Source organism: Vicugna pacos, chromosome 21, assembly GCF_048564905.1.
Source record: "Vicugna pacos chromosome 21, VicPac4, whole genome shotgun sequence".
NCBI classification, from domain to species: Eukaryota; Metazoa; Chordata; class Mammalia; order Artiodactyla; family Camelidae; genus Vicugna; species Vicugna pacos.
In genome coordinates this window covers 16,616,884-16,639,334 of record NC_133007.1, presented here as the reverse complement: position 1 = coordinate 16,639,334, position 22,451 = coordinate 16,616,884, and the positions used below count along the sequence as shown (strand labels likewise).

The 22,451-nt window shown below is 49.3% G+C and overlaps 1 protein-coding gene across 2 annotated transcripts in view; it reads left to right on the top strand.

Annotated features, from left to right (window-relative positions):
- The window catches only part of RCSD1 (RCSD domain containing 1), a 59,156-nt gene that overhangs the window by 33,513 nt on the left and 3,192 nt on the right, over positions 1-22,451 (top strand). Inside the window, exons 3-7 of one of the 2 annotated variants that reach the window (XM_072946195.1) lie at positions 6,826-6,927; positions 8,074-8,163; positions 12,540-12,611; positions 15,650-15,853; positions 18,099-18,734. In XM_072946195.1, coding sequence (XP_072802296.1) covers positions 6,826-6,927; positions 8,074-8,163; positions 12,540-12,611; positions 15,650-15,853; positions 18,099-18,734 — 1,104 coding nt within the window. The remainder of the gene's footprint in view (positions 1-6,825; positions 6,928-8,073; positions 8,164-12,539; positions 12,612-15,649; positions 15,854-18,098; positions 18,735-22,451) is intronic. The other variant, XM_072946196.1, reaches the window with a different exon arrangement.

Genomic DNA, 22,451 nt, shown 5'->3' with positions numbered 1-22,451 from the left:
AACAGTCACCCTCATTGGACTGTAACCTCCATTATGAAAGGACCTGTATTATCTTGTTAATTGCTATATTCTGGCGCAGGACCTGGAGTACAGGAAAAATGAACGAGTGAATGAGCCCAAGATGTGATAAAGCAAAAAGAAGGAGCGGAAGACCCAGCACCACATCCTACCCATTGTGGTCCGACCCACAGAGCATCCCAGGGGGCTCCCTACTAAGAGTCCAGCTCCAGGCTGCAAGGGAGGACGGGAGGGGAGGGAAGAGGAGCTGCTGTAACAGGAGAGGCTGCAGCTGACTGGGAGGCAGGCCCTGGTCCTCGGGCGACTTGTTCTAATCTTAGAAGGCATGCTGGGCTTTCTGCTGTGGCATGAAGGGCAGATGTCCCAGACCTCAGGACACGCTCACTGTCACTCCCACTCAGGAAGCAGAAACGGCCCCCAGTGAAGGGTGTCCCTGGGGGGCCTCCGGGTGGCTGCAGCAAACCCCAGGACTCCAGGCAACCCTGGTGCCTGGAACCCAACCCATCTCTCAGACTTGGAGGGGCTCCCAGTGGAATCAGGTTTATTATGGGACTAACCAGCAAGAGAGGAGCACATGACAGGAGTCTCTGAACTCTTTTTTTTTTAAGTTGAATCACATTTTTATTTTATTAAAAAAATTTTTTTATTGAAGTACAGTTAGTTACAATGTGTCAGTTTCTTTGTACAGCACAATGTCCCCATCATGCGTATACATACATATATTTGTTTTCATATTCTTTTTCATTGAAGGTTATTACAGGATGTTGAATATAGCCCCCTGTGCTATACAGAAGAAACTCCCTTTGAAGAGCAGTGTGTTGTAGATTTACATGTTGGCCCTCTGAATCACCCATGTTAGCTATGCAGAGGCATTTCCCCTTTGCCCTAAAAAGAAAAAGGAAAAAAAAAGCCAGCTGCTCCCAGGCTGACAGACTGACAAGGTTGAATCTGATTTGCTCCTCCCCCCCTGCACGCCCACTGGTGGTAGGAGGAAGATGGAGTTGTTGGTGCGTGCACCCCAGCCCGGACCACGAGGTTGCTGCTTCTGCTCCTCATCCCAGCACTCTCTCCACCTCCTCCCACCCTCCACTAACCTTGCCTGTCTTTGGCCATTACCTTGTAACAGGAACCAAGTTTCAAACCCAGGTTTGTCTGACTCCAAAAATCCCAGGCAGATCCTTTAGGTCTGTCCTGGACTCTCTGCTCTGTCCACTCACCCCTTCTGGGCACTTTTCCCTTCTCTTGGCACCTCTCACCTCTTTCCTTCCAGCCCTGCTCCTCCTCTAGGCTCCCCATCTCTGTAGACAGCATCCCTGTTCACCCAGCAGAGGCCAGAAACCTGGGCAGCATCTTGCCACCTCCCTACACACACTTGGTCAGTCGTCAGTTCTGATCAATCCTCCACCTAATTTGCTTTTGAGTTCTGCTAATATCCCATCCCCACAGACCCAACTGCAGTTCAGACCACCATTCCGGCTAGTCTCACAGACTCCTGAGATCTGCAGAGTATTGGCTCCAACCCTATGTCTAAGCCATCCTCATAGTTACTAATTCCCAGATTTATCTGCCCATGGTCGCCTTTGGTCCCAGTTTTCTGCCTCTTCTGAATCCTTGTCCTCCATTCTCCTGTAAGCCCAGTAGACCTAAGCACCCTGTGAATCTGCTCCCCTGTGAATCCCTGGCATGTGTCGGGCTCATTAATGTCCTCTGAGTGGGCAAATCAAAAAAGTCTGCCGCTTGAAGGCATTCCTTTACCAAATGTGGGCCCTAGACACTTTTCATTCTCACTCTATCCCTTTACAAAGCACCCATAAATAAAAGGCATTCAGTAGAACTTCTACTGCAGGTTTGCGGATTGCAGGAGGCGGTTGTGATGACACCACATAGCTAACAACTGTAAATCAACGACCAGAGATTCCTGTTCACCGAAACCCTTTTGGCCACCCCATCACCAGAGGTTCCTTCCATTCTGGCCATTTCCCCCACAAGTGGCTGGCCCTGTCCGCTGCTCAGGGTCTTAGCTCCTCTGCCCCTTCCTGCGTCCAGTTTACTTAAAATGAAACACAAACTGCTTGCCACAGTCCTCGAGGCTCCACACGGTGGGCTCCAGGCTGCTTCTCATCCTGGATCTCCCCTCCTTTGTCCTTGATGAGACAGGTCCTCGCCACACCTCTCTTTTCTCGGCTTGTCAGGCTTTGTTCCTGTCTGTGCTTTCTGCTCAGAAGAACTTTCTTCCCATCTTTTCCCCAGCTGGGATTCAACTCAGATGACCTTTCCTCAGAGATGTCTGCTCACACCCCCAGAGATAAAATGCCCTGTTTTCTCTTTTTCATGGCCTTTAACAAGGTATCTTATTTGTTTATCTGTGTTTACTCTTTGCTACCCTTGGTGGAATAGAAACTCCTTAAGGGCAAGAACTGTCATGGCTTCACCCCGGGGCCCAGGGCAATAATGTTTACTGATGAGAGAATGAGTGAGATAACTTCTGGCGCAGAAGTCTAGAGTTGGTACAGCATGTCGGTGCGGGAAAACGCTAGATCTTTGGAATCCAGATAAAGCTGGTGCTACACTTAGTAACTTGACGAGTTAGCGACTCTGGGCCATTTTCTGTTCTAGAAGAAGTATGAGGATGATAGAAAATGTATCGGGTGCTCTAAGGACAGTGCCTCCCACAGAGCAGCTGTTCCAGTAGGCAGGTAGGTCAAAGGGGCCACCTGGGCTCCCAGTCCCTCGTCCTTTCCATCGTCCCAGGATGGTAATGGTGAAACGCTGGGGTGAATTAAAGAGTTAAGGATAAGGTGAGGGTAAAGAAAGATGCTGGAACCATCGTGAGATCCCAAAGAGACTGTCTGTTGATCCTTCTGAAATGATGGTTTAAGTATGGACATATTGGAAGGGGGTGAGTATGGTCTTAAGATCCACAGCTGCTCTAGAAGAGCAGAGAAGCAAGCACACCTTACACTTCTGAGGCTCTGGGTGGTCTCGCTTGTTTCTGGTGAGCAAGAGAACCTTCCTTTTAGCTATAAGGGCAGGGGTTCCTCAGCCCCTAGGCAGAGCCCTCCCATTGCTTCTCCTCCAAGCTGTACGTGCCTTGTCTTCCTAAACCACGATCCAGAGACTGTTCGATACATAGACCTTGGACCAAGGAGGCGGGATGGGGCAGAGGCAGGGAGGTAGGTAGTGCCCAATTCGGGCGTGTCCACAAAGATTCCACTGTGTGGGTGGCCGGCAGCGTCCAAATTGTACTGACTCAACATGGCAACAGCGAGAGGGAAGTTCCATGCCATCCAGACACAGGGGCTCCTCAGTTCTCAGAAGAAAGTCCCATAGAAACAGAAAGTAAACACCAGAGGTGATTTTCTTCTGGCCTCGGCAAAGTCGCGCGAACCACGGGAATGGGTTCCAAGCTTGCCGGCAGAGCCAGGCTGAAATGGTGGCACCGAGGGCTTGGTGAGCAAGTTCCAGGACCCAGAAGATGGAGTAGGGGGCTACAGTCTGGAAGGACAAGTGTCAACTGAAGCAGGACCCGGAGAGGAATGAGGTGAGAAGACAGATTTAAGACGTAGCGATTGGCCCCGGAAAGAAAGGACAAGCTGGGGTCAAAACAACGACAAAACGTGGAATGTGGATGTAGGCAGGGGAGGGTGTTAGTGACTCTGGGAGCAGGTGCCCGGGCCTGATACCTGGGCACCTGCTGGGGGTTGGGTGGTGGGGGAGGGGAAGAAAGCATCCTTTGATGAGAACTTTCTGTGTTCCCTGCTCTGTGTTCAGAACTTAACAGAATAGAGAATATTCTCTTTGGAATAGAGAAAGAACACTTAGTCCCAGGGAGGCTGTGGGCAGGGATGGGAGGGAGGGTGTCCCAGGAGAACTGGGGACTAGGCAGGGACGCTGAAGTCAGTCTCAGATCTAAGAGCAATCAAGGTGGGAGCATGACCTTACCAAACCAGCCTTGGCCAAGAGAGAGCTCACCCTCCTGGGGCTGAGGCGGTGTGATGTCAAATTGCTGGAGGAGGTTAGTTGTGGTCCCTGCCAGAACTGCAAGGCAGAAATCCAGGCAGCACCTCAGCGCCTGTCCCTCCCCAGAGCCATGCTGCTCCCACTATTCCTGTGCAACCCAGTGGCATAGGATAGCTTCACTGTTTATGTATCACTTGACAGTTCTCAAAGCACCTGCACAAATTATCCTACTTAACTGATGTCCATTGCTAGCTTATCAGGCATTGGAGTCAAGTGTTTCACAGAGTATTCTGTTTAGCTTGTCCTGTGTGACTCTGGTTAAGTCACTTGCCTTCTCTGGGCTTTGGTGTGCCCGACTGAGAGAAGGCAACAATCAGTCATTCTTCCATAACATAGAATGAGAAGCATCTGGAGAGGGGCTGGTGGTGAGTGGATTTGCCAGGCTTCAGCAAGCCCTGGAGTCCGTGGACATTCAAAAGAAAAGCCATTCACTAGGTTCCAAGAAAACAAATTCAGACGTATTATAATCTTTCCTTCAACCCAGCTTTTAAGCCCTAAATGCTTCCAGAAGGCTTGTAGTTCTTTCGCCCCTTGCCAAGCCCAGTTTTGAGACAGGGAAGTTGGGGAGGAGTTTCTGATTCCTGTAGCTCTATTTTTATCTGGAATGTATCTTCCTGCACCGCCAGTGATTGGCGCCTTTGGGGCCGAGGTAAAGTGCGCTGTCAGCAGGATGTGAGCGATAAATAGCAACGGACAGAGAGACTGAGCTGTTCCGGGGCAGGAAGTTAGACAGATGGACAAACTAATGGGCCCAGCATCTTTGCCAAGAGCAGCTCAATTAATTAATCACACTGTCCCTGGAGCGTCTCCGTTGTTCCGAGAGGACAAGATGTTCACCTCCGACAAGGCCCAATGCGGCAAGTGCGGGGCATGATCAGGGTGGGCACCGCTCCCCTGCTTTCCCCCAGCGTTGTGGGGAATTCTGGCATCTTGAAGAGAAGTGAATCCTTTTACATCTTGATGTGAAGTCAGCATTTGATGTTTAGGATGCACTGGGGATAAACTTGAATAACAGCGGGAAATAGTAAAAAGGGACCCGTCTTTTTCTCTAGAACAGCCTGTTCACAGATCAGCAGGTCCATGGCCCCAGCAGTTCTTTCCTATCTCTAAGCAAAGCCCTCCTCACAAAGCTTTGCCCCCACCTACTCAGCTTCACCGCCGGAGGGCGCTGGAGTTCAGCGGGCGGTCAGGCGTCTGTCTGCCCCTCCTCTGCTCCAAGTGGGCAGCATCTGGTATAACCAGTGACATTTACTTTGGAGGGAACACCCAAATAACAAAGCTTGGAAACAATTTTAGCACAAAAAGGAGGGCCTAGGAAGTGTATGTGAATGTGTGTGTGTGTGTCTGTGCTGGTGTGTGGTGCACAGGGATGCAAGCTTGCAGTTGGAGAGGAGCATGCCTGGTCTTGGAAGGCCATGAGCCCCATGGAAAGACAGAGATGAACTTTCTCAGGCAAACGTACTACCCAAATCCTCCCAGTTTCAAGCTAGACATGAGCAGGGAAGCGTGGAGAGGGAGTTTGCAGTCTGCATAAAAAATGCCATCATCACAGTCACCAAAAACCAAAGCCTAGCATCTCTGGGACTGGACATTTGATAAACGTTATTAAAACCAGGTGGTTCTGTGGGATGCACGTAACAAGGCAGAAGAGAGGTGGCTGTTTCCAGCACTCGCTGACTCACCCTGTGTGTGTGTGTGACAGATAGGAGTGAGCGGTGTCCAGATGCATTGTGGCCTCTTCAGGGAGCCTGGAGGCACCTTGAGGGAGGAGAGGCTGCAGGAAACTGATGACTGCCCTGGTGGCAGAGCAGGGGCATGGTAACCGGCTTGGAGAAAACTCCCAGCAAAAAGGAACAGAACAGTAAAAGAAGTGAGTCTCTCAGTGCAGACACTGTGGAGAATGTAATGAGATATGCAAATATCTAACTGAAATCATCACAAGGGTTCTTGGAAGGACCCTGTTGCCCATACTCATAACAGCCGTTCTAAAATTCTTATGTCCCGGGGCCTTGTCCCTGCCCTATAGCTATACAGTAAATCATATAATTCTCAGAACAGCCTTGTGAGTGATGTGCTACTATTATCCCTGTCAAGGTACAGAAAAGTAAAGTAATTTGCTTAAGGTCACTGAACTAGTACGAGCAGCCAAATCCAGACAGTCTGGTTCCCGTCCGCCATGCTCCCTACCTCTCATGTTATTTATCTGTTAATTCAACAAATATTTTCTGAACATTTCTATGTCCAAGGCACTCAATTAAGCAGGGGAGACAAGACACAAAAATATTGTCCAAGTTCAATAGACGGCATTTGCTCATCCTATTACATGTAGTTACAGGCCTCTCTCTCCAGTGCATGTTGCCAGCCCCCAGTTTCCTAAGCCTCGTCTGACCAAGGGAAGATGCTGTCACTGATATACCCCTCCTTAGGCCGGGTCTTTGTGGAATTTGGGGGGAAGCCGGCCTTATCCTGCCTCTCAGATCTCTGGGCACCTTCCCACCTCCCAGGACAGCACCAAGTTGTCTTCCTCTCCAGGTCCCCAGAGCCACACCCAGGGCTGAGGACATTGTAAATATTCACTAAATGCAGTTGACTGAACAGGTCTTTTAAAAAATCTTTGAATGCAGGAGCCAATTGCAAAATGCTGTTAAAGACCTCACTGTCCTGGCACAGTGACACACATAACATCGTGGCCTTATACCCAGCACCTTGTGTGGCACCCAGTGCCGACTCTCTGCGGTGCCAAGTACATACTTGCTGGTTAACTTTTGCTTGTCCTTGGTTTGCCAGGAAAGGCCGGCAGAAACTAACGCCAAAGTGGACGACTCGGCGCCCCCGTCGGTAGCCCAGCTGGCCGGGCGGTTTAGGGAGCAGGCAGCCGCTGCAAAGGAGGTGAGTCAGGCGGCTTCAGAGCCCCTCTCCTGGGAGGGGGCTGGAGGAAGGGGAAGTCTGGGTCAGGCCCAGAGGAGAGGGCGGGAGGAGGCTTGGTAATTACCAAATTAGGAAGAGAAGCGGAGAGGGGTCTCCCTGAATGTGAGGAATGTCACCATGCCGCTGGGCCTGGGCGGGATCTTTCCCCAGCAGAGTGAGGCTTACACTCTGGCGCGGAGGGAGCAGACCCAGGGCCGGCCGCGAGCTGAAGTCCTGCCCGTCGGAGAGAGTCTGCATTCATCTCCTTCTGGATTCACTGATGGAGACTTAGATCTTGCACAGCTGTACTAGACCTGGGCTCATGCAGAATAAAGAAGCCCCCGCACCAGGCTCCTGCCGGAACCTAGGGATCCAGAGCAAGGACAGATTCCAAATGGAGCCTTGGGAAGAAAGAGAGGACTTCAAGGGAAGCATAGTCAGATAGGAAGCCAGGGATCAGGATGGAACGGAAGCCAGTGACCAATGGATTCTAGAAAGAACCTGCTGGAGAGGGCAGAGTCAAAGGTAGCATTGGAGAGATTCGGGCTAGGTTTTCTCTAGTCCTACAGTGTGAGGAGCTCTTTAGAAGTGAAGTGAGGGAAGAGCTCCCCCGCAACTCACGCCCCAGTGTGGAAGGAGGGTTATCATGGCCTCTTGGGGCAGACGAGAATATGGTTGTCATGCTTTCTTAGGTGTGTTATTTTGCATTTTTGTTTTCTCATCTGAAAAATCGGCCCATAATTTCTAGACATTATAGGAATGTCATAAAGGGTGAAAGAGAGACCCCTGATCTAAGGTGCTAGCAGTACTTAGCAGCTGGATGTGGTGTCATTTTGAGATGTTGCTTCAGGCTGATGCATCTCAAGTAGAAGTGGATTCTCTGGCAGGAAAGGACCAGGAGAGGAGAGGCTGAAAGTCAAAACGGGCCAACAGTTCACTGGAATGAATTTATGGTTTGGGTTAACGGATGGTCACAAAGACATGCAATGCCTCCCTCCATTCTTTTCTCCTTCAGACATCCCTAAACATTCCTAAAACCATTTACCACTTCCTTCCTCTTCCTCCTTGTTGCCTGATTAGCTCTCTCTCTTTTTCTCTCTATGTGTCCGTCTGTCGCCCTCCCTCTAGACACCAGCCACTAAACCAACAAGAAGGAAACCGCCCTGCTCCCTCTCTCTGTTCCCCCCCAAGGTAGAGCTGGGCCAGAATGGTGAGGAGGTAAGTGCCACTGCTGCCGGGGGCTCAGAGGATGCTGGTGATGGGTTTTCTTCTTCCTTAGAGGAAGAGGCACCACAGTCACACTTGTAGACTTCGAAACCTGCGCGGGGAACTTCAACATTTCAGATTCAGGGATGAGTCTCCTCTTCTTAATGCTTCCTGAATCCTATCATTTGAAAACGAGGCTCCTTCTGCTTTCTCTTACTGAGCCTCCTGTTCAAGGGCAGGAACACTCTTTTTCAAGCCTCAGCATTTCAGCAAAGAGAATGGACCGCACAGTATTGCCACACCGGATTCAGGAGTCATGAAAGTCACGTTTTACTGTCAGGTCTGACTTAGATGATCTTCCATGCGTAGACAGAATCTTCCGTTGTGTAGAAGGCGTCCGGAAAGAGGCGCTGCACTCACGTAAGGCAGAATTGCAGTGTGAGAGAGTCGTGAGGTTCTGCGGGATCTTATGAAGGCTGACTATTGTTCTGGATCACTGGAAGAAAACCAGAGCACACAAGAGACCTCATTGCCCTCAGATATAAATAGCCAGTGTTACAAACATAATAAAGGGTCTGGTATCACAGATCATAGCCAGCGATGGATTCCCAGCCTGCATATTCACCTACTCTTATTTATCTAATTGTAGCTGTAGGAGTGTCTTGTCCACGCCCTCCCAGCCATCCATGAACCTTCACTGTGGTCATCATGGTCCCGGCCAGAAATGGATTTGCATGTTCCCTTGTCCAGCCTGGGAGGCCAGCCCCAAAATAGAGCAAGGCAGTCCAGTTCCCACATCCCATTGTGACCACCTCTTTCCCCTCTTCCTTTTCGGAGACTGGTGTCCTGATGGCAGACACCAGATAGACATGTGAACTTGGGCGAGCCTCTTGGGGCCTACATGAAGTGAGCCATTTGGAGTGGATCAGCGATTTTCAAACCTTTTTGTCAACTCAGGATGTATAAGCAGAAACCCATCAGACGAAGCTCAGAACTGCTCGAGTGGGATGTGGGGCACAGTGGGGTTGGAGTCTAACGCCCCATTTGCTCTGAGAATACTCCACCACCCGTACGGATCGGGGTCTTCTGAGATGAGAACCCCCAAGAAGCACAGTTTAAAAATCACTAAGTTTTGGGGGGGTAGGTTACTCAGTGGTAGAGTGCATTCTTAGCATGCACAAGGTCCTGGGTTCAGTCGCCAATACCCCCATTAAAAAAATAAATAAACCTAATTACCCCTCCCCCCAAAAAACCCCCAAAACCCAACAACAACAAAAAACCATGAAGCTTTTGTTGGGGCCTCCTCAAGTGCTGACATGATTCTGTGGCTTCTTGGGGTCACCAGCCAATGTCCTGACCAAATACATACCAGCAATTTCTCTTTACTGAGTGTCAACTTCTCCTGTGACCTTCAACTCTCTGGGCTTGGAGTCTGTCTTAGGCAACAGGCTAAGGCCGTGGCCATTAGGAGCCTACTGTGGGGCTGCCTCCGTGACCTGGACTTGGCCCCGGAGACGTCACTGCACTGCACTGAGCTCCTTTCCTTTTTTGTAAAAGGAACAAGAACACTAAGCAGATGGGGCTGGATAGGGATGTTTTATTCCTTAGGTAAAAGAGGAGTGAGTCAGGTTAGTTCAGCAGCTTTGGGAGAAATGCATTTACAGGTCTCATCCCAGAGGGTACACCAGCAGCTAAGTGGCATATATAACCAAGGGCTGGATGGGTGGGAGCGTGGGATTGAGAGGGTAATTCCTGCGTGGAGTGACAAGCTGCTTGCACACAGGAAGGGCATTGCTTCCAGAGATCAATGACTTCATCACCTTGAAATCCACATAAAAATAAAACGAACAGCCAGCCCTGTCTGTCCGGGTTAGACGGAGGCTGTGCCCACACTCCTATGCTCCCATAGCACAGCCTGCAGGAGCCTTAATGCCGGGAGCCCTGGGGACCTGCAGGGAGGGCCCCACTCAGGCTGCTCCTCGGTTCTTGATGCGCAGTGCTGGAAAGGGTCTTCCCATCCCTTCTTCATCCCTGCCCCCTCCCTATGCCTGCAGAGCCTGAGATGGTGGCGCCAGCTCCTGCAGACTGGGTGTCCTGGAGTTACCCGTCTCTGGAGGACCCACCCAAAAGTGTGTTTTTTAAAAAATTGTTTTAAATTTATTTTATTTCTTTTTATTTTTTGAAGAGTGACTTTATTTAGGGTTTTTTTTTTTTGAGGGGGGAGGTAATTAGGTTTATTTGTTTCTTTATTTTCAGAGGAGATACTGGGGATTGAACCCAGGACCTGCACACTAAGCATGTGCTCTACCGCTGCGCTGTAACCTCCCCCCTCAAAAGTGTGTTTACTGTGGCCCCTGACCCTACCTCACCTGCCCAGAGAAGTGAAAAACACTTCCATCTGAAAAATATAGTCTGTAATTTCTAAACTTGATAGAATGTTGTGTATGGGCACATATACATACATTTAGAGAGATGCAAGCCTGGCTTTTCTGCACCAACACTATTAGCCCGAGCCACTTGCCTAGAGCTGTTTCTTAAACAGTAATGGAAATACTGCCACCTACTGCCTTTCCCAGGAACTGCATTTCTTGCATTGGCGGCTATTTTGGATTCTTCCTGCTTTGCAGTTCAATTCAAATCAACAAGGATTTTGGGGAGAACAGGCTAAGTTCCCAGCACTGTCTTATGCGGAAGGGACTGTGTTTTTTTTTTTAATTTTCCCTCTTTTCAGAAGATAGTAGTCAGTTGCCGAAGAGAAGAGTTTAAAGTATTATATAAAGTGAGTTTTGTCAGCACATCTGCTGCTGCAGGTTTTAAAACGGGTGTCTTCAGGAACACTGGCTCCTGTGAACTTTCACTGTAAAGCCCAGAAATCAAGGATAGTCGAGTTTGGGCTGGAAGCTGTTTGTAGTCACCATGGACACAAAGCTCTCTGAAAGACTGAGCGCTCTGGGACTATGTCTCACATTGTAGACTTGTGGATTCAGAGGCACTGGAGAGCTGGAGTTGTCCTTAGAATCAGTTATTCCAACCCGCCAGCCTGGGTCTTGGATGAGGAGCCTGAGGCCAGGGCATCCATCTGGCTCCTTGCAAAGCCAGAGTGAGAGGGGGCTGGGGAGGGAGGCCCCTGCATCCTAGCCAGTGACTGCCCCATTCCAGCACCTCTCCCACAATGTTGGGCCTTAAAAAGGTTACAAGGAGTTCAGTTGAGTGAGTCTCTCTCCTTCCATCACTAAAATCCAATCATCTCACACAATAAATATCTCAGAATAGTTGTAAGAAATTGGGGTTATTCTTATGATTCAAGTAAATTAGGAGTGAGGGTCCCCAAACTAAAGGAAAATTCTTTTTCTGCTCTGGTCTCTGTCCAGCAGACACATCTTCTTCTTTTTCTTCTTCATTATCATCATCATCATTACTGTCATCATCCCTACATGCTGAGTGAGGATCAATATGCCTGTGGAACTAGGATCAAGTTGTAGGGATTTTACACCAAACAAGAAGGAGATAGTCTTTTTAGATAATATAAAATCCAAAGACAGACAAGATTCCTGACATGCATTCATCACAAAAAAATATCTCCAGTGCTGGGAGGGTATAACTTAAGCCATAGAGCACATGCTTAGGTGCACAAGGTCCTGGGTTCAATCCCCAGTACCTCCTCCAAAAATAAATAAATAAACCTAATCACCCCACCACCACCAAAAAAAAAATCTCCAACTAACAGAGCACCTATATGGATTTTATGTATATATAAAATCAAGCATTGACTACTCTAGAAGGCAGGGACTAAATCATATTCATCTTTATGTAACCAACACAATGCCTGGAATCTAGTAGATAATAAATGTCTGCTTAATCAAAATGAATAGCTAATGTTTTAGAAAATGATAATTTATCAACAACACTCTTGGTGGGGTTTTCCAAAATATTATTAGTTCAAGGGAAGAATTTCATTAATACCCCTGACAGGTTTCAGTCTGGCTCTGTGGTTTCTTGTTTTGTTTGTGACAAGCAGAATGGTCCTCTTTGAAATTCCTTCCAAATATCGGCTTACATTGCTGAAGGTCAGGAGGTGAAAACCTTGTCCCCCTGCGACATAGCCTGTTCCCTTACAATGACCACGAAGGCGTTCTTCCTAGAACAGACCTCCTATGTTGAAGACATCTGTCCTGCCTTCTCTAATTCATAGATTCAGGTGGTCTTGTCAGTAGTAAGATGAGCCTGCCCCGCCCAGGACCCGATGGGGGAAGTGGGCTTTGAAGCTCAAGTGGTGAAACCAACTTTTTCTTCTCCTCTTATTCCAACGGTGGCTTTTGGTCTCCTGCCAGAACCCCACCTCCTTTCACCTTATTTATCTGGTTGTTTTGGTCCATTTGCTTTTATAGAAGTCACCGCCCAATGCAAACCACCCTCCTAAAATCAAGGTGAAGAGCTCGCCTCTGATCGAGAAGCTTCAGGTAAGTTCAGAACGGTTAGCTCTTGCTACCTCTTATCCTTCCCCACCTCTTATCCAACATTTGCATGCCTTTGGGGCTCAAGAGTAGTCCCACATGTCACCTGGATGGCTGACCTCTGGTAACCAGCTTGCACATGACACTGCACTTGATCTCACAGTCTCGTTGGGGAGACGTGATTTTCACACATGATCCAGTAAAAGCTGTATAGGAGAGTGAAGCAAACACCGGAGATCTAAATTGTGTGTTAAGTACCCGACTTCAACTGCGCTAGACCAGGGCTTTTTAACCTTGGGATCATTTGTGCAGGGTAGTTCTGTTGCAGGGGGCTGCTTTGTACATTTGCAAGATGTTTAGCAGCATCCCTGGTCCCGATCCACGAGGTGCCAGCAGAACTTGTCAACAAATTGTAACAAAGAAAAATGTCCCTACATGTTGCCACAGGTCTCCTGGGGGCAAAATCCCCAACCCCACTCCAGGTGAGAACCACTGCTCGAGAATTTCTGAGCAAGAAGAGAGTGAGTGGGCAGGAGTAATTAACGCATACCCTGAGTTGGTCCTTAGGGATGATGGCTGGAAAGGAGAGAGGAAAGCGCGCCTGTTGTGGGAACAGCATGCGCTGAGCGCAGAGGAGGGGCAGGCGTGACATGTCTGGGTGGGGCCTGTAGAAGATGCTCTGGCTTTCACCGCAGTCTCTGTGCAGCCACCCAGGAGAACAGCAAGGCTCTCATGCCCTGGATCGTCCCACCTGGGCCCAACTAACAAAATTGGCACACCAGCCTCGTTCTGAAGCCATTATCAGGGATGTGTGGAGACAAGTAGCCACAGCCTCTGCAGTTCCCAGCTACAGGAGAGCCCAGGATTTGGCTCCCAGCCTGATTTGGGGTGAAGGAAAGCATCCCTGGTTTTGGGCCATGAGCCTTCCCTGTGGAGGGTGGGGAGGCATCTCCCCTGAAGTTTAATTCATTCTGAGAAGCCCTGATTCCACCCCCGCTGCAGGGAGGGAGGGGGGCTGTCCATCACTGTAGGAGGCTGCAGGGCTCCCATGCACGTAACAGGGATTTCTCAGACAGGACCCCAAAACTTGACATTCCCTCCTAGCAGCCATCTAAGAGGTGTAGCCCAGGACAGCCGCCTCCACCTGCCTGCAGCCAGCCCCGCCCTCATCCAGGTGCGGGAAATTAGTTCCCAAATGCTGTGTACCCTGCAGTCTTGGCCTTATTCCCCTTTCCAGCCATTAATGAGCCTCTTTCGGAAGCACAGCAACCTGAGAATGAGGTTTTGATCTCTAACGGTTTAATCTCATGAAGGGTGTCAGGGATAATGTATCATTTGACCAAATCCCATAGGAGCCTTGCTTTGTTGGAAACATGTGGGCAAAGAACTAAGCAATGCACCAGAAGCTGGATTTCTTCTAAATATTTTATTGGATGAGTTAGGAACTATGATTTTTCTTCACTACTGTCCATAATTCAAAGTTCAAGTTTTCCATTGGCTAGCTAGACCCATGTTATTTGCAAGCAGTCTTACGGAAGGAATTTCCCAACTTGACAATGAGAAGGGAGAAAGACCTCCTTTAATGCTCAGTTAACGTCTCCTCTGCCATGAAGCCCTCTGAGCCATCCCAGCGCATCAGCTCCCACAGCCTCTGCCCCTTGGTACCTGCCATGTGCTGCTTTTAGACATGGCTTGGTTGGGCCCACAGTGTTGCCATTTAACTTTTATATTTTTAAGTTTACCATGATGCAATATTGTCTATAAGTTCTTTCTTAAGCTCACAATAGAAATATTAGTGTCTTCCTAACATGTGTAAACGTTCCGTACTCTGCAAGTCCCAGAGTCCATGTAGGAGTTCTCTGGGGTGACAGTCTTAGCTGGTGGAAGGGTGGCACCGAGGGGAGTCTGGAGGGGAAGGGTGTGAGCCAGGTAGTGGCAGGAGAGAGTAATGGGGTGGATCGAAAAAGATTCTGGAGGTCAGGCTCAGTAGATTGGACAAATGCGAGACTTAGAAAGGTTACGGGACTCACTGAAGGTCACGCAGCTACTCACTGAAAGCTGATATTTGGAGTCAAGTGTGTCTGCGTGGAGAGCGTCACCTGCCCCTCGAGCCTGGTCCCTTCCCTGTGAGGCCTTGATGCTGGCTTTGCTGGTCTGGAGGACAACTGTGCGGTGATTTGGAAATGCAGAGGGCGGAGCAGGAGGCGCACTGGCCCCTAGGTGGCGCTGGAGAGGACCTGGGGCGCTCACGTTCAGTCCCTCCGTAGACACCTGCCCCACCACCGTCTCCGAGGCAGTAGAATGGATCGGGCCTCCTTCCCCACCAAACTCATGACTCCCTCAGGCCTCAGGTTACCTTTGAGTAACCTCTCCCCTTTGTTGTTCTTAGGGTTCATTTTAATCTTGTTTCACCTGCACTGAGATGCTCCCGGTTGGGGTTCACACTGGCGTCTGCTCGGCTGGCTCCCCTCTGGACGGGCTCGGTGGCCTGCTGTGTCCACCGAGAGACACCCTGTCCTTGCAGGCTGAGGGACACACAGACCTGGCTTGAATCCCAGGGCAGATTCCTTAGGCACGTTCCTAATTTATGGCAGGAGGACAAAACCAAACATGTGGGGTGGCTGGTGGTTGTAGAGGGGAAAACTGTACATGCCCAGCAAGGAGCAGGCACCCCGTGAGCGGTAACTATGATTGACGCTGACAAGAAAGATGGTAAAAGGTGCTGACCTGCCGTGAGATCCGGGTGCCTGCGGGTGCTGGCAGTGGCCATTTTGGCTTCTTTGTCTATAAAGTGGGACAGTTCTAGTGCATTTTTGTTGGATCAAATCAGTACTTCCTGGGTATTCTGGGATGCAGCCTGGGGTAAGCCAGGTAGCAGGAGATAGACTGTGGAGGTGGTGCTTCCAGGAGGGGCAGGACATGATGTGACAATGGATAACTGGTTAGGAAGTAACATGAAGAGCCTCGTGTTACCTAGGCCCAACCAGTCAGTTCTGAGGCCAGGGAACCGCCCCTCCCTGTCATTTCTTGTGTTTTCCCGACAGGCCAATTTAGCCTTTGATCCAGCAGCCCTGCTGCCTGGGGCCTCACCCAAGAGTCCCGGACTCAAGACCATGGTGTCGCCATTTCACAGCCCGCCCTCTACCCCCAGCAGCCCTGGCGTGCGGTCTCGGGCCAGCGAGCCAGAGGAGGTGCCCGTCAGCTTTGACCAGCCTCCTGAAGGCAGTCACCTGCCCTGTTACAATAAGGTAATGTCTGCACACAAAGCACTGTGGTGTGTCTGTGGAAATGTGGGCACTGGGCGATCCTGAATGACCTCTACCCTGTTGTTGTCCTGGAGGAAGGAGGCTGCGTTTGAGCTGTGGTCAGAGCTGGGTTTTAACAAGGGACATTTATTTCTCTTCTTCCTGGCAAATGATCCCCGAACTAAGATCTCCCTCTGTCTAGCCTGCCTCTCTCAGCTCCTCTCCCTGTAACAGCACCCCTCACCTGGAAGGCAGGCGTGAGGGATGGAGTGCTCTGTCCTCTGTGGAGAGAAGGGTGGGAATTCAGGACTGACCCCAGCTGCACAGAGAGTTATGTCAAAAGCCAAAAACAAAAGCTAAAGACCTGATCAGTGACTCATCAGAAGGGAGGGCAGGGTCACTAGGTCTTTAAAACACTGTGTCCTGGAGTAATAGGAATACTGCTGTGTCCCAGTATAGGGTCAGGTTGTTCTTACTGCATCTTGCCCCAATTAAAGAACATCCATACTGTTTCTTTGTGAAAAGATGTATGGCAGGGCCTGTTTCTGTAGATGCGTTGTGCCCGATACTTTGTGTGTGCTGTCCTCAGATCCCTGCCCTCGTAGGAGGATATAAGAATCAGAGGCACACACAGTCCAGTTCACTCCAAGCAGGTACCCAGCAAACTGGACCAGAGCCAAGCAGGGGCCAAGAGTTACGGGGATCTGATGCCAAGAAATGGTAAATGGATGTGACTTTAGAATGAGGGATGGAGAGAGAGGGATATTCTGGGCTCTTCCCAGAAAGTCCATCTAGGAAAAAAAGATCAAATGAGTTTGTTGAAACAGGTAGGGCCCAAGGAAACAAAGTGCTGGCAGCAAGGAGGTGATGGGGAGGGCTTGCCCCTGCTGGCTGGGGACATTGTGGCGCTCCTCCAGCTCAGGGCGATGGAGAGACCCCCCTGGTGGTGGCAGAGAGGAACCCAGGAGGAACCCAGGGGAGAGGCTTGTCTTCTCACAGGATGTCAGGATGTCAGTAGGGAGTAGGGGCAGGGAGGGAGGCACTGCCACCTGGTCATATTACTGGGGAAGCTTTAGGCTTGTGACAGCAGCAAGGGAGCAGGCAGATTATTTCTGAACCCTGCTGGCCATGAGGGCTGAGGCCTGGCTAGTCTGGCCTGAAGCCCTTTTTAAAAAATATTTTTTGTTTGGAGGGAAGGTAATTAGGTTTATTTATTTTTTAACGGAGGTACTGGGGATTGAACCCAGGACCTGTACATGCCAAGCGTGTGCTCTACCGCTGAGCTATACCCATCCCCCAGGGAACCCTCTTAAAATGAACTGTTTATTCCAAACCTCTGAGGCAGAACTAGGATTGACCAATACCAAAATGTAAGTAAGCGAGAAAATAAGATTTATGAAAATAAGATTTGATTTGCATATACATTTTTAAAGGCCATGTCACTTAAGCAGGGCATCTGGTACAAACACGTCCATCGAACTTCTGACAAAGTCAGGTGGACTGAGGTGAGACCTCCTTCTGAGATCCACACCCTTCCCAGAGAGGAAACGATTTTCAGGCAGCTGTGCTGGCTGCTGCTTAGTGTGGCTGCTGCTAAGGGAAAGCAAAGGACCCTGGCTGCGCAGGCCTCCCAGAGTTAGCCAGCTTTGTGAGGGGCGGGGAGGGCGAGCTGGGGAAAGAGAGAAAGCTGGTCACCAGCCGTCCAGCTCCACGCCCACGAGGTCCCTGTTCTGGATCAGGCCACCCGCAGGCCCCTCACCTTCTCCTCTGTTAGGTTCATCTTTGTCAAAGTAGAATTGTCAAAATGTCAAAACATGACTTTCATCCAAAAGGAGATTTTATTCAGCTTGTTAATTTATGAGAAACCTGTAAGGAGGTAAAGCTCATTCAGAGAACATTCGAAGAACCGATTATTTATAGGCAATTCAAAAGAACAAATGTTAGAGTACAATTGCCAAGTTAGACACCAAACTGATATTTTACAGGGCAATAAAATCATAGGTTATCTTTTTTACTGGATACAAAGCATTTTCATCTTCGCAAAAAAATCTGCACGTTACCATGTAAAATCACAATCCCACAGGGCTCCACCTATTAGTGAGTAGCCAGCAGTGGTACATCCCCCTAGAACCTGATCCTCGGAGGGGCTTGTGAGGCCGTGCATGAGGCTGGCGCTGAAGGAACACATCATCCTCCCCTTGGCCTTTCTCACAGGCTGTGGGTCATTGTCCTTAATGCTTTCTTCCAGGTGCGGACAAGGGGCTCGATCAAAAGGCGCCCTCCCTCCAGGCGATTCCGAAGGTCCCAGTCGGACTGCGGGGACCTGGGGGACTTCAGGGCCGTGGAGTTCTCCCAGGAGAATGGTGCCAAGGAAGAGAACGGGGGTGAGGTGTTCCCACCCAAGAGCCAGGCCCCAGGGTCCCCTCCTCTGAGGAGGACGTCCAACAGGACAGAGAAGCAGGAGGAGACGGGCACGGCCACGGAGGAAGGCCCCCAGCGCGAGGAGGCCGTGGGCAACTCCGAAGAGGGGGCCGGTCAGCGTCCAGCCCTGGCCTCCGGCCCAGAGGCCGAGAACGGGTGTGGGAGCCCCACGGAGGAGAAACCGGCGGGAGAGCAGACGGAGGGGCCTACGGAGGTGCAGGAGAGGGCGGCCAGCAAAGAGGATGAACCCGGACAAAGGAGCCAAGACATAAAGGGGCCGGAGGAGGCAGCTGTGGGAGAGGAGACCCCTCAAAGTCCTCCCAGAGGAGTGGAGGGCGGCCACAGCCCCGAACAGGGGGAAGGCAAGGAAGAGCAAGACGAGGGGACCCTTCCCGAGGCCGGCTGTGACGCCGGCACCAGCCATGCCCAGCCACACACCAGCAGTGAGGTCCCCGAGACAGAGGTAGGTGGCCCGGCTTGCCTACCCGCCCCCTTTTTGTTGGAGAACAGCAGGGTGAAGGTGGTGTGTGAATTGGGCCTTTAAAGGAGGCTTTATGTTCTGTCCATCCACGCACAGGTGTTGGACACCTAGTTCTAAGGAGGAGGGGGTGTGATTCAGTCCCTGCCCTCCTGCTGGGCTCACAATTGTTCGTCCTTCAGCCGGCTCCTCCGGCCACCCCCAGGAAGCGCACCTTGAACTCCCCTACATACGCTTTAGAAGCAGAACCAGCCCTGCTGAGACTAGAAGTTCCGCAACAAAAGCTCCGTGTGCCCCTTTCCTACTGCGCTCCCTGACAATCTCATCCACAAAGTCACTCTCCAGTGTTTTCCTGTTCCCTTTTTGTCAGTTCATTCGTTCCTTCGTTTATTCACTCAAGCCACCATAAGCTTCCAGCTACACGAGCCTCTTACCTGGATACTTGCTTCCATTTTTTCTGCCTACACAGTCCACTCTGTACAGCAACCAGAAGTGTGCATGTGTGTTTGCTCATTGCTAAAATTATTCCCCTACCGCAAACTGGCAGCTTAAAACGATAGAAATGTATTTTCTCAGCGCTGGAGGCCAGAACTCCAAAATCAAGGTGCTGGCAGGGTTGGTTCCCTCTGGAGGGTCTGAGAAAGAATCTGTTCCAGGCCGGTCCCCTAACTCCTGGTGGCTGCCGGCAACCCTCAGAATCTTTCCTTGCCTCTTCCAGCTTCTGGTGGTTGTCAGCAGTCCTTGGCGTTTCCTGCTTGTAGACTTACCACTCCAACCTCTGCCTCTGTCTTCACATGGTCTTCGTGTGTGTGTGTGTGTATGTGTGTGTGTGTGTGTGTGTGTGTGTGTGTGTGTGTGAGACAACTCCCTCTCCTTTCTCTTACAAGGTGACAACCAGTCACCCAGTGTATACTCACCCTAAATCCAGAGTGATCTCATCTTGAGATCCTTAATTACGTCTGCAAAGATCCCCTTTCTAAATAAGATTACATTCACAGGTACTAGGGGTTAGGATTGGACAGGTCTTTCGGGGAGAGGACACAGTGCCCCATACCTCCCCTCCCTCTTGTCCTGTGGTTTCCCAGTGCACTCAGAATATAAAATCCAAACCCTCTGTGAGGCCCATGTCCAGCTCTCCCTGACTCTCCCCCTCACCATGCCCCAACCATACTGATTTTTTTGTTTTTTGGTTTGGTTTGGTTTGGTTTCTGCAGTGGTTAATACCTAGATCCTTGAAGCAACCTGGTGAAGTAATTTATAAGTACAAAATTGGCTGACCAGAGTCAGAACCTGTGGCTTTCCAGTATGTCATCTGAGAACTGTTGTTTAGGACCGTGGCTTAAGTTACATACAGCTGGCACATGTGCATCCTTCCAGCCCTTCTTCATGGTTGTATTTTTATAATCCAAATTGATAGTGTTCAGGTCTTAAACATCTTGCTCTTGAATGTTCACTAAACTTTCTTTAATATAGTAATACTAAAAAAAATGGGATTTTTTATTTTCAAAAAACCGTTGTCTTTTTTTTTTGTTTTATTACTTAAATGCAAGGTGCTACCTCTTTATAAGAACTTAACAGCATCTAATTTCTCATTTAACTGCACATATCAGAGCCTCACTATGTGCAGAACACTGTACTGGCTGTCGTGTGTGTGTGTGTTAAAAACACACACACTTCCACTTCCAAGGAGATTTTAATTGAAGACTATTATAAAATTCTTGAGAAAATTATTGAGTATTTGGTATATTAATTTTTTTAATATACAAGGATGAAGATAGATATGTGTTTGAAGTGCCAAATAAACAGCAAAAAAACTTGGTTGAAAAATATGTCTTTTCCAGAAACTGTATATCTAAACTTTCCTTTTTGGCCTTTCTAAGGGAAATATGTTATTCAGTGGGGCTTTTCAGTTTATTTACTTTTCTTGAGGAATTGGCAAAGCTTGATAAGGTGTTCAGATTGTTGTTTTAAAATACAAGCAGGCAGCCATAGCATAGGCTTTCTCCTATTTTGCCTAGTTAATTTCAATTAATAAATTGATGAGTTAAGTAGTAATGTGTTAGGATTATTTTCCAACTGACCTATGTATAATGTTACTGATTAAATTGTCTAGAATAATTTTTATTTCCTAGTGCACTGAATACATTCTCATTTTAAAGGTTCTAACAAATGGAAGTATGGAGGATGAATTTTTTTCTGTTTTTAAATTGACATGTAATTGATTTACAATATTGTGTTAGTTTCAGGTGTAGAGCAAAGTGATTCAGTTATACATATATATGTGTGTGTGCGTGTGTGTGTGTGTGTATATATATAATATATATATATGCTTTTTTCCCATTCTTTTCCATTATAGTTTATTAATAAAGACATTGAATATATTTCCCTGTGCTATACAGTAAATCTTTGTTGTTTATCTCTAAGAATGAATTTTGAATCTCTACCCTCTCTCTCTCCACCTCTCTCCTTAGTGTCATCACCATAAACAACTTGGCGTTCATATTTTCAGTCCTATTTGGGATTTGGGTTGGATGGGCTGAGCTGCAGTTGTTTTTCACAAAGATGTATTTTTTTAACTGCTGGATATGCTTGTCCCTTCCTCTTGACAGTCTTTTGAGCATATCCATCTTGTTGTAGTTTATGTGTAGTTTCTACTGATCAAAGACCAAGATGGGGATTAGATCAGGGGCTGGAAAGTTGTCTCTTTGGTGGTGTGTGCTGCCTCCGCCAGATGCAGGAAAGACCTGGGACAGGCATGGGGTGCCCGGGGAGCCCATGAGCCAAGGGGCCCACAGTTATTCTCACTGGAGAATCCTTTTGCATCCTGCCTGAGGCTGGCTGTGTTTGGCTCCCCCCACCCCAACCACCATTTTCTGGACTTTTCCACAAGTATCTGTGGTGCATGTGTGTGCATGTTAAGTGAGGGGTTAGACTAAGAATCTCCCATTTGGTTAGTCTTCTGTGTTTCTAACTCCTCCCTAGCTCACCCCTTGCTGCCTACACACAGACTCAGATCTCTCTCATCCTAAACCTCTCAACTCTGCTCCCCGCCTCCCGAGTCCTCTCTGTCTCCCTCTTATGTTTCCCCTTCTGATCGCACTCTTATCAATGATTTTGAAGCTCACAAATACCCTCCCGGCCCCCAAGGACAGGTCGTGTCTTGGTTCTTGTCATCCTCACCTCTGTCAAGCAGCTGACACTGGCAACCTACCCTTGAGACCACCTTCCTCCTTTAGCCTCTGTCTGGCTGGGCTGCCCGGACCCCCCCACCATCCTCCCTGCCTCCTAGGGCAGAGTCACCAGATCCTGACCTTGATAGTCTCCTCTGGCCCCCAGTCCCGGGATGCACCTCGTTTTGCCAATGACTCCTACACCTGGTCCTCACCATTGCCTTCCAGACCAGTCCTGACAGCTTAGCACCAGCCAGGCTCTGACCATGGTCCCCTAACCTCTGCACCTGAAGGCCCACCAGTCCCTTGCACTCCACATTTCCAAAACCAGGCTCCTGCTCACTTTGTTTCTTCACTTACATTCAACTGAAACCCAAAATTCCTTTGCTAGCCTCACCCATTTCTGCTCATGAGGTACTTTCTTCTTTCTCTGTGTCACTTTCCCCCCATACCTAATCAGTCCCCAAGTCTTGGGAAATCTCCCACTTATGGCATTTCACCTTCTCTCTCTCTCCATCTCCATTGCCCTGAC